This window comes from Gastrolobium bilobum, unplaced genomic scaffold (assembly GCF_033153095.1).
Source record: "Gastrolobium bilobum isolate Gb01-03AN ecotype WA unplaced genomic scaffold, APGP_CSIRO_Gbil_v1 utg21709, whole genome shotgun sequence".
NCBI classification, from domain to species: Eukaryota; Viridiplantae; Streptophyta; class Magnoliopsida; order Fabales; family Fabaceae; genus Gastrolobium; species Gastrolobium bilobum.
This window is the reverse complement of record NW_026898833.1, coordinates 435,527-446,653: the sequence shown is the minus strand read 5'-3', so window position 1 is coordinate 446,653 and position 11,127 is coordinate 435,527. Positions and strand designations below refer to the sequence as shown.

The 11,127-nt window shown below is 41.6% G+C and overlaps 1 protein-coding gene across 3 annotated transcripts; it reads left to right on the top strand.

Moving 5' to 3' along the window:
• Window positions 1-461: 461 nt before the first annotated feature.
• On the top strand, window positions 462-4,072 carry LOC133284556 (probable protein phosphatase 2C 52). 3 transcript variants are annotated; one of them, XM_061481598.1, is made up of 6 exons: window positions 462-588; window positions 1,290-1,794; window positions 1,899-2,243; window positions 2,317-2,434; window positions 2,531-2,754; window positions 3,495-4,072. In XM_061481598.1, the coding sequence occupies exons 2-6, from the start codon at window positions 1,534-1,536 to the stop codon at window positions 3,948-3,950; spliced, it is 1,404 nt and encodes a 467-aa protein (XP_061337582.1). In that variant the 5' UTR covers window positions 462-588; window positions 1,290-1,533; the 3' UTR covers window positions 3,951-4,072. The 3 variants fall into 3 exon arrangements, with proteins under 3 accessions (XP_061337582.1, XP_061337580.1, XP_061337581.1); XM_061481596.1 differs by having other exon boundaries at window positions 463-588; window positions 801-1,794; XM_061481597.1 differs by lacking the exon at window positions 462-588 and adding an exon at window positions 742-1,000.
• Window positions 4,073-11,127: the final 7,055 nt, after the last annotated feature.

The following is an 11,127-nucleotide window of genomic DNA, read 5'->3' as shown; positions in this document are numbered from 1 at the left end:
ATTTCTGTTCTTTTTCCTTTGTGTTCTTTTGGCATCACACATTTTCTACACCCAAATCAGTTTTTCACTTTAACTCTTTACTTTCTATTTTTGGGGTTGGCGAATCCTCTTGATCTCTTTTGCTATGTTGTTGTTTTTTATGGTTGGTTTGATCCTCATTTTATTGGTTACTCTTTTGTTGTCTGCTATTGCCACTTTTGCTGTTTCCTTTTGCTTGTTATGTTAATTGCGTAATACTTACTTGATTGATCTCGAATGCTTTTTGTTGGGTCTCTCTGCGATTCTTTTGTTGACGAGATCATATCATACCTTTCTTTTGTCTTTTTCTGCTTTTGCGTCTTTCACTTTATCTCTTGTAAGAAGGAAACCAGAGTTTGTACTGATTTTCCTGCTTTATTCTCTCTCTCTCTCTCTCTCTCTCTCTCTCTCTCTCTCTCTCTCTCTCTTTCTCTCTTTCTTTTTCTGAACTGTCCATTTATTTACCAAGTTTGTGCTCTACCTGGTTGCAGAGGTAAAACCAGGAAAAAGCTTAGAAAATCACAGTTTGTAACTAAATGCTTTTGTTCATGGGCATATATTCTCATTCGGGTTAGTTAATTAAAGTATATAATATTACTACTTTTACACAAAAATTTATTCCTCATTTCTTCATTTTACAATTAGATGTTCTTTGTCATGCTTTTGATATTTTCCACCTAAGTTTTTTTTTTTTTTTTTTTTTTCATTTTATTGTTATTATTACTTTTTTTTTTCTTTCTAAATCTGTATTCTTCCTCTTCTCTCTTCCTCCTCCTTGCAAGTGATGAGGCTACAGTGAAGCTCTTCAGATGCTGCTGTGAGGAAACTTGAATACAATATCAAAGGGTGTTTTGGTGTGCAATTGGAGATTCCATGGCCTTGATATCTATTTGATCCTCGATTCTATAAAGATCTATATTCTGTGAAAAGCAAAGACACAAATTTTGGTGGTTAACCAACTGAAGATTGGACACGAAGTCTCGTGTGTTCTCTCTATCCTTGTTTTCTTCAATTTTTATTGCAGAGTTTCTGGATTTAATTATTTCAAACACTCCATTTCGATGCTTTCAATGTGAATCCTGATGGAGGACAAATAATCAGACAGATTTTTAGCATATTCTGTTACCGGTTCACATGTTAGGATTTTTATATTCATATAGCTCAATTAATTGAGTCTTTTCTTTTATATTTTACTTAACTGCAGTCTGCAATGTCTTGATTCTTTCGTACCATATATTAATTATTAAATTCATGTGTCTTCATCTGTTCAGCTGGTTTAGTTATCCAATCATCTAGCTTCTGGCAATTGTGCATTTGACCAAATAAGAAAGACCCCAGTTTGCAACCTCAAGGTGTAAATTGTCTAATACTTTTATACATGGGACAATCTTTGGGGCCAGGATTGTTTACTCGGTTGACTATACTTTGAATCTGAGTTTCATGTGAGATCTATAGTGAGAAAGGAAGGAACTTAACATTATTTTCATCTAATGTCTTCATTCTGGAACTGAGGAAATGGGGTGTTGTGTCTCAACAAGTAGTAAGAGTACTTGTAGTAGCAAGAGCAATGGAGACATGGTCTCTCCATCCTGTCTAGAAATCGGATTCTGTGGTCAAAAGCGTGCAAGGAGAACATTCTCTGATCATGTTGTCTCTCTGCACCAGTTACCATCCTTACCCAACAGAGTTTTCACCAATGGGAAGAGCCGGTCTTCTTGTGTATTTACACAGCAGGGTCGTAAGGGTATTAATCAGGATGCTATGATTGTATGGGAAGTAAGTATGTTCATCTTATGTTTGATGATGTATGATTCTCATTGAATGAAAAGAGACATAGTTAATAGAAATTGACATTCTAGTTTGGATCTTTATTTCTGTAGGATTTCATGTCAGAAGATGTGATCTTTTGTGGTGTTTTTGATGGCCATGGTCCACACGGTCACCTTGTTGCACGCAAAGTCAGGGATGTCTTGCCAATAAAACTGCTTTCATTTCTGCATTCTTCCGAATCGAAGCGAAATGGGTCAGGTAAAGCTTGTTTCAAAGGGAACATAAAGCCTGAAAGTGGAGAGTCTGAGAAGGATTTCTCTACTGAGGATGAACTGAATCCTATGTGGAGAGAAGCTTTCATGAAGGCATACAAGGCTATGGACAAAGAGCTGAGGTCTCATCCAAATTTGGATTGCTTTTGTAGTGGGAGCACAGCTGTTACTATAGTAAAGCAGGTAGCTCAAAGAGCAGCATCTCTCATCTTGTTTCCCTTTCTTTTATACATTTCTTATTTTCTTCACTTCCCAGGGATCAAATTTGTTCATGGGCAATATTGGAGATTCCCGAGCAATCATGGGATCCAAGGACAGCAATGACTCCATGGTGGCAATTCAGTTGACTGTTGATTTGAAGCCTGATTTGCCAAGTGTGTCATATGTCATCATCGTTCATCCTTTCTCTGTCCAATTTATGACTTTTGCTTGATTTTAACTTATTCAAGTTTGGATGTAAATTCTTATAGGGGAAGAGGAAAGAATTAAAAGCTGCAAGGGTAGGGTATTTGCATTGCAAGATGAGCCAGAAGTTCCTAGGGTGTGGTTGCCTTTTGATAATGCACCTGGATTAGCAATGGCTAGAGCATTTGGAGATTTTTGCTTGAAGGAATACGGTGTGATTTCTATTCCTGAATTTTCTCACTGCCTGCTCACAGACAGAGATCAGTTCATTGTTCTTGCCTCAGACGGGGTAGAGTTTTCAATCTCGTATCTATTTTTTATTTCTTCGTTCAATTTGTTTTTGGCTATTTCAGAAACTGTTTCATTAATTTTTCTCCTTGTTTAACTCTAGAGTAAATGTCAAAATGTGATCCATAATTCAAGTCACTTTCTGATGGCTAATAGGGCGTGGTGACTGCATTTTTTTAAGTAGAAATCATTACACCAGATCATGTTGTGAAAAAGTGAAATAAGAACATGTAATAAGCAGAGTCAAATTTATAGATCAGTAATGAATAATGACATTGCATTAACTATATGGTGGTAGTAAGGAAACTGGGAAATGACTTCTGAAAACCGCAGATCAAGTAGATTTGAATTCTTAACACACTTGACAGAACTATTAACAAGTTGGGACATGACCTGGGTTATTTGCAACTCTTTTCAAGCTGCATAAGTCTTTCTTGTTTAGGTCTGTGAAAGGCATCAGAATTGTCAACTATGAATAACTTATTGAGGAAGTTCTTCTCTGCATAATAATTCTATCCCTTATAGTCATTAAAAGTGAATGTAATAAAAGTGAATGTATTGAGTAGGACATAAAATGAGTTTGAATATAAATTTTGGAAAATAGACTCGTAGTTCCTGTTTAGTTTTATGCTATTTATCTTGATGCTACTATCCATCCACCTTTAAGTTTAATGTTAGCTCTGAAAACTAGTATCTTCTCCTGATGCATAGCAAAACCAATTCTCTTGGTGTTTTGTGCAGGTCTGGGATGTTTTGAGCAATGAAGAGGTGGTGGAGATAGTATCTTCAGCACCAACTCGGTCATCAGCAGCGAGAAATGTGGTGGATTCTGCTGCTCGAGAGTGGAAACTGAAATATCCCACTTCAAAAATGGATGACTGTGCTGTTGTGTGCCTTTTCTTGGATGGGAAAATGGACTCGGAATCTGATTGTGATGAACAATGCTTTTCTTCTGCAAACATCCAGAGCAACCCAGTTGAGTCAGATGATGGTCAAAAGTCCGAGCCATCTTTGCTAAGGAACTTTACTTTGAGATCCTCAGAAGAAAATGAGACCATTGGAGGAGAAGTTTCTGTTGATGTTGAAGATCGAACATCATTAGCTGAAGATCAAAACTGGTCAGGTCTAGAGGGTGTCACCCGAGTAAACTCACTGGTTCAACTTCCTAGATTTTCTCAGGAAAAGCCAAACTCTTAAGCTTTAATGTAATAGCTGATGCAACACACCACAGTGAATTCAAGAGAGAAACATCTTTCTGTGGTTTTTATGCTCCTTGTTCGGTTAATTACGTGTAGTAAAGTAAACAACTCTTAATTTGGTTCACCAAACGAAATGGATTCAGCATAATGCAGAGCGTTAATAAACATTAACCTCCCAAGAGGCAATGATATCAAACATGAATGCTGCAAGCCAGCAAGTATTGGCATCCTGTTTTACGCACAAAAATAAACTCCATCTAGGAAATTTGAAGTTCCCTTTAAGTGTGCTAAGAATATGCTGTTATTGTCCATGAGGGATAGAGCGTGACAAATTAAGTATCGTGAGCTTCGTAAACTGAACCATGATCCGATAATAACAGGCCTAAAATATTTAGGTAGTGTTTGGTTCGGGAGAAATTTTTTTTACTAGGGAAATGTAATTGATAGGAAAATGGTTGGAAAATGAGTTTTGTTGGGCTTCCTCTTTCAATGCTAAGCCCAAGCCCATTTGAGGGGTTTCCTAAAAACCCTAACCCTAATTTCCACCTCCTCTATATATACTCATTACTTGTGGGTGGAGACTAGGTCAGATTTTGAGAGAACAAATTTGAGAGAATTATTTGATTGTTTGAGCAAAAGCTTTATGCTTTGCATTTGAGAGATCTCTAGAGAGAGTTTGAGTGAAACATCTCTAGGGTAGTTTGATTATCACCATTGCTGGAGAGGTTGAGTTAACCACCACATTGGTGTATTTGATTATTTGTAACCATTATTTTCATAGTGGATTTCTGATCTGGACTAGGTCCCGTGAGTTTTTACTTCTTCATTGGAGAAGGTTTTCCCACGTTAAATATGGTTGTGTTCTTCTTCTCTCCCTCCTGTTTTCGTTTTGATTTTTCTGCTGCGCTGCCTGACCTGGTGAAGTTCAGGCTGAGGTATTACCGAGATCCGAGATCAGGATCTTGTTGATTGACTTCCGCACAAAGGCCCCTGAGCCGAGCTTGAGGGAACGGAGTTCGACGGGTTCTGAAGGAGACGAGATGGAGACCAGTGGCATAACTCATGATGGAGATATGTTCAAGTTGACCGCACACAACTTCACTTATTGGAGACCGATGATGGAAGATCATCTCTACTGCAAAGATTTGCATGAGCCCATTATCCTTGATGAGAGACCAGCAGGCAAGACAGATAAGGAGTGGGAGATCCTGAGTCGGAAGGCGGTAGCCACGATCAGGAAATATATTGATAAAAGCCTCTTTGAGCACGTGTCCGAATTCACGAACGCGTATGAGTTGTGGACGAAATTAGAGTCCATGATTCAGAAGAAGACTCCCAGAAATAAAGCACATCTGGTTCGCCGACTTGTTAAGCTTGAATACAAGGACGGCATGAGCATGATTGAACACCTGAACACCTACAAAGGTATTGTGAATCAGTTGTCAAAGGCTGATATGAAAATTGATGAAGAATTGCAGGCATTGCTGCTATTGAACTCGCTGCCAGAAAGCTGGGATACTCTGGTGGTGACCCTGAATAACTCGACTCCAGATGGAAAATTGAAGATGGATGTCGTGACAGACAGCCTCCTGGGCGAAGAATCCAGGAGAAGAGAACGAGGTACTTCGAGTACGTCTGAGGCCAACGTTGCTGAGAACAAAGGGAAATCCGACTCCCGCGGTAGAAGCAAAAGTCGAGGTAGAGGTCGTGACAGACGAGACAAGTCCAGAGGTCGGTCAAAGCCGAAATATGAGTTGAAGTGCTTTTACTGTGGAAAGACAGGCCATAAGAAGCCAGACTGTTGGACCCTACAAAATGATGAGAAGAACGGCTCTGTGAAGCCGGATCAGATTATTCCCAAGAAGAGGGAAGATAAGAGCACCACTGCGGTGGCTGCAAATCCTGATGCCGAAATATTCCTCCTAGGTGAGGATAATTATTTGAATGTTACTTATGATGACTGCACCTGGATTGTTGACTCTGGTGCCTTCTTGCACGTTACTCCACACAAAGGTTTTTTCTCCTCTTATCAAGGTGGTGATTTTGGAGTCGTGAAGATGGGAAATCAAGTGACCAGCAAGATTGTTGGTGTCGGTGATGTAACTCTGACCACAGATGTCGGATGCCGACTTGTGTTGAAAGATGTGAGGCATGTACCTGACATGCGTTTGAACCTAATCTCGGTAGGCAAACTTGATGATGCCGGGTTAGTGAACTACTTTGGTAGTGTTAGATGGAAGCTGGCCAAGGGAAACTTGGTCGTGGCCCGAGGTAAGAAAGAAGGCTCCTTGTACGTGATGCAAGGAAATATCAATGGCGGAGAAGCCGATTCTGTTCGAGATGAACCTAGCTTGGAGCTATGGCACAAGCGCTTCGGCCACATGAGCGAGAAAGGGCTACAGATCCTGAACAAGAAAGGATTACTGACCGGGTTGAAAGGCCAAGCGTTGGAGAGTTGCACGCATTGCCTAGCTGGAAAACAGCACCGGGTTTCCTTTGCGAGACCGGATCAACCAAGAAGACGAAGGAATATTCTTGACCTCGTCCATACTGATGTTTGCTCCATGTCGGAGAAATCTCTTGGAGGAGCTCAGTATTTTTGTTTCATTTATTGACGACCATTCCCGCAAAGTGTGGGTATATATGTTGAAGACTAAAGACCAGGTACTCCAATCCTTTAAAGAATTCCATGCTATGGTTGAAAGGGAGACTGGCAAGAAATTGAAGGTGGTCCGATCTGATAATGGTGGTGAGTTTTGCGGCCCATTTGATGCATACTGCAGAGCGGCCGGGATTCGACTTGAGAAGACGCCCCCCAAGACACCTCAGCTGAATGGACTGGCTGAGAGGATGAACAGAACAATTGAAGAGAAGGTACGAAGCATGATATCCAATGTCGGGTTACCAAAATCATTCTGGGGAGAAGCCGTCAAAACTACTGTTGACTTGATCAACCTCTCACCATCACGGCCACTTGAAGGAGAAATTCCAGAAGAAGTCTGGACAGGTCGGAAAGCGGCCTATAATCAACTGAAAGTGTTTGGATGCCGAGCTTTCGTGCATATCCCTAAAAATGAAAGGGCCAAACTTGATGCAAAGACCAAAGAATGCATTTATCTTGGTTCGCCGAGATGTGAGTTCGGGTTCCGACTTTGGGATCCAATCAATAAGAAGATCGTGAGAAGCCGAGATGTGATCTTTCATGAGCATGAGAACATTCATGACATCTCGAAGCCCAAAGTCCGGGTTACTGTCAGACGTGAAGAACCCATCCCTTCTGTCCGAGCTGAAGCAGGGGGAGAAAATCAAGAAAATGATGATCAGCAACAAGCTGAAGATGACCAAGACACTGAGGTCCGAGTTGATGATGAGATCCGGGATGCATTTGATGAACCGGGTTCTCAAGCTGAAGAACAGCCGAGATATCCAACTCGAGAAAGAAGACCCTCTACGAGATACCCATCTGATGAATACACTGTTGTTGCTGAAGACGGTGAGCCTCAGAGTTATGATGAGGCTGTGATGAGCTCAGAGAAAGAAGAATGGAAAAAGGCAATGCAGGACGAGATGAAGTCTCTGCACGAGAATCAGACTTATGAGCTGACCGAGTTGCCTAAAGGTAAACGAGCTTTGAAAAATAAATGGGTCTACAAGATTAAGAATGAAGAGAACGGGCAAAAGCCGAGATACAAAGCCCGGATTGTGGTGAAAGGCTGCAATCAGAAGAAAGGAGTAGATTTTGAGGAGATTTTTTCTCCTGTGGTGAAAATGACCTCGGTCCGAACCGTGTTATCTATGGCGGCTTCAATGGATCTCGAGGTAGAACAAATGGACGTGAAGACGGCATTTCTTCATGGTGACTTAGAAGAAGAAATATATATGGAGCAACCTGAAGGATTCCAAACTCCAGACCAAGAAGACTTAGTATGTCGGTTGAAAAAGAGCCTCTATGGTTTGAAGCAAGCACCTCGGCAGTGGTACTAGAAGTTTGAATCATTCATGACTGATCATAAGTTTGAAAAGACAGATGCCGACCACTGCGTATTTGTGAAGAGGTATGAGGCCGGAGATTTTTTGATTTTGTTGTTATATGTTGACGACATGCTTATTGTAGGGAAAGATAAATCGAGGATAGCCGCCCTGAAAAAGGAGTTGAGCTCGTCCTTCGCAATGAAGGACCTCGGCCCTGCAAAGCAGATTCTCGGAATAAAGATTATCCGAGATAGACAGAAGAAGCTACTGTGGCTGAGTCAAGAGAAATATATTGAGAAGATTTTGAAGAGATTCAGCATGGACAAAGCCAAAACAGTGAGCGCCCCCCTAGCCGGACACATAAAGCTGAACCAAAAGCAATGTCCGAGATCTGATGAAGACAAAGATGAGATGATGAAGGTCCCTTACCAATCTGTCGTCGGAAGCTTGATGTATGCAATGGTTTGCACTAGACCCGACTTGGCGTATGCTGTTGGAATGGTAAGCCGGTATTTGTCAAACCCCGGCAAAGAGCACTGGGAAGCAGTGAAATGGATCTTCAAGTACCTACGAGGTATGACCGACTTATGTCTCCGTTTTGGAGAAGGCAAAGCCGAGTTGCAAGGCTACTCGGATTCTGATTTAGGGGGAGACGCCGACTCGAGGAAGTCGACTACAGGATATTTGATGAGATTTGTCGGAGTAGCTGTCTCTTGGCAATCAAGACTTCAGAAATGTGTTGCACTATCAACAACTGAGGCTGAGTACATTGCCGCTACTGAGGCAAGCAAAGAGATGCTATGGATGAAGAAGTTCCTCATGGAACTCGGCCATGATCAAGACAAGTACGAGCTGGGTTGTGACAATCAAAGCGCAATCCATCTTGCGAAGAATTCAACCTATCACTCCCGCACTAAGCATATTGATGTGAGGTATCACTGGATCCGGGATGTGGTGGAAGGTGGAGAGCTCGAACTCGTCAAGGTGCACACTGACCAAAATTGGTCCGACATGATGACAAAGCCGGTTCCAGCACGAAAATTTGAAGACTGCTGTGAAGGAGCCGGGTTGATGCTGATGCCGACGCATTGAAGTCGGAGGGGGAGATTTGTTGGGCTTCCTCCTTCAATGCTAAGCCCAAGCCCATTTGAGGGGTTTCCTAAAAACCCTAACCCTAATTTCCACCTCCTCTATATATACTCATTACTTGTGGGTGGAGGCTAGGTCAGATTTTGAGAGAACAAATTTGAGAGAATTATTTGATTGTTTGAGCAAAAGCTTTATGCTTTGCATTTAGAGATCTCTAGAGAGAGTTTGAGTGAAACATCTCTAGGGTAGTTTGATTATCACCATTGTTGGAGAGGTTGAGTTAACCACCATATTGGTGTATTTGATTATTTGTAACCATTATTTTCATAGTGGATTTCTGATCTAGACTAGGTCCCGTGGGTTTTTACTTCTTCATTGGAGAAGGTTTTCCCACGTTAAATCTGGTTGTGTTCTTCTTCTCTTTCTCCTGTTTTCGTTTTGATTTTTCCGCTGCGCTGCCTGACCTGGTGAAGTTCAGGCTGAGGTATTACCGAGATCCGAGATCAGGATCTTGTTGATTGACTTCCGCACAAAGGCCCCTGAGCCGAGCTTGAGGGAACCGAGTTTTCCAAACAAGTTTGATAGGAAAATGTAAAAAAAGTTGTTTGGTTAACCCAAATATTACCAGGGAAATTTATTTAAATATGCAAAATCTATGTTTGGGAGAAATTTTGCACCTGTTTTTTCACTTCCCCAGTCATCTCACAATACCACATCTCGAGTGGTATTCTGTAACAGTGAATTTTATCCAAACATCAACACAAAAGTCATTTTCCCATCTATCCTATTTGTCTGGTATTTCTTGAAAAAACCTGAACCAAACGTGGTATTTTTCAATATCCACCTACACTTTCCCATCAATCCTAAAATAAACCTTCAACCAAACACTACCTTAAGCTTTATTGAATTAGCAACTACAAGAAATAAAATTACTTACATGGATTTTTCATTTAAAATTCTGCTCAATTGTGCAGGAGATAACGCAAGTTGTCTTGCGTGTAATTCGCCTAGTATCAATTCAGATTTGAGATTAAGACAGTAACAGGGACATGTGTACAACTTGATGCACCTGGGTGACTCGCTTGGATTGAGCTTTTTCATAATTTATTTTTTTATTTAGGGATTTTAATAATTATTAGTTATTTCCTTTTTGTTATTTAAGATTATGTTGTGCGTTGATTGTGCGTTATCTCCTTTGATTGCGCATTATTATAGTAATTTACTTTTTTTGTTATTTTGTTTTTGCCTATTTAAGGTTTGGAGAACTCTATTGTTATTAGGTTGTTTTTGGTTAAATAAAATTAAGAAAAGAGGAATAGTATTTTCTCGCAATCCTTGTATTCGTTCTTATTTCTGTTTAGCCAATAGGTTACTGCTTCGACATTATTTGGTAATCAGAGCTCTGGTTGTCATTTAAATGGCTGAACAGAACAATGGCAGTCGAGGTCGAGGTTGTGGACGACGGGATCGAGGCGACGGCGGCAGTAGAGGGCGTGGTAACTAGGGATGGCAAAGTGGGCAGCCCGCCCCACATCGCCATCAACCCGCCAAAAAATGAGTCAACCCACCCCGTCCCGCTTTTGAAAGTGGGTTGAAAAACTAAGCCCGCCTCGCCCCGTTTGGCGGGTTAGCCCGAGCCTATTTTACACTGACCCGCCTCGACCTGCCTATGCCCGCCAAAAAATGAGCCTGACCCGCCCCGCCTCGCTTTTCAGATGGGTTGAAAAACTCTGCCCGCCCCGCCCTGTTTAGCGGGTGGGGCGAGTTGGCCCGCTGAGTCGAGCCTGTTTTGCCATCTCTTGTGGTAACACCCTTTATGGCGACGGCGAACAACCACACATCGACGCGTGAGATGCCACAATGGTAGCAATGGCTACTACAATGGCAGAACAAAGTAGACGAATTCAGGAGCTCGAACAACGAATTGCCCAAACACAGTTGGACGAGTTAGATGAAGGAAGGGAATCTGAAAGATCATCTCATAAGGAGGAAATGAGCGAAAACCCATTCTGGGACTGGAACCAGGAGCGATGAGGACGAAGTCGACCTGGAAATCAATCCTTTTTTGCCAATATTGGGGTGAAGATTGAGATCCCGGAATTCGAGGGCACCAC

Coding starts and splice junctions, on each gene's coding strand:
- LOC133284556 (XM_061481598.1), top strand. CDS start 1,534: ATGGGGTGTTGTGTCTCAACAAGTAGTAAGAGTACTTGTAGTAGCAAG. Junction 1,795..1,898: donor ATGCTATGATTGTATGGGAA/GTAAGTATGTTC, acceptor TTATTTCTGTAG/GATTTCATGTCAGAAGATGT. Junction 2,435..2,530: donor TTTGAAGCCTGATTTGCCAA/GTGTGTCATATG, acceptor AAATTCTTATAG/GGGAAGAGGAAAGAATTAAA.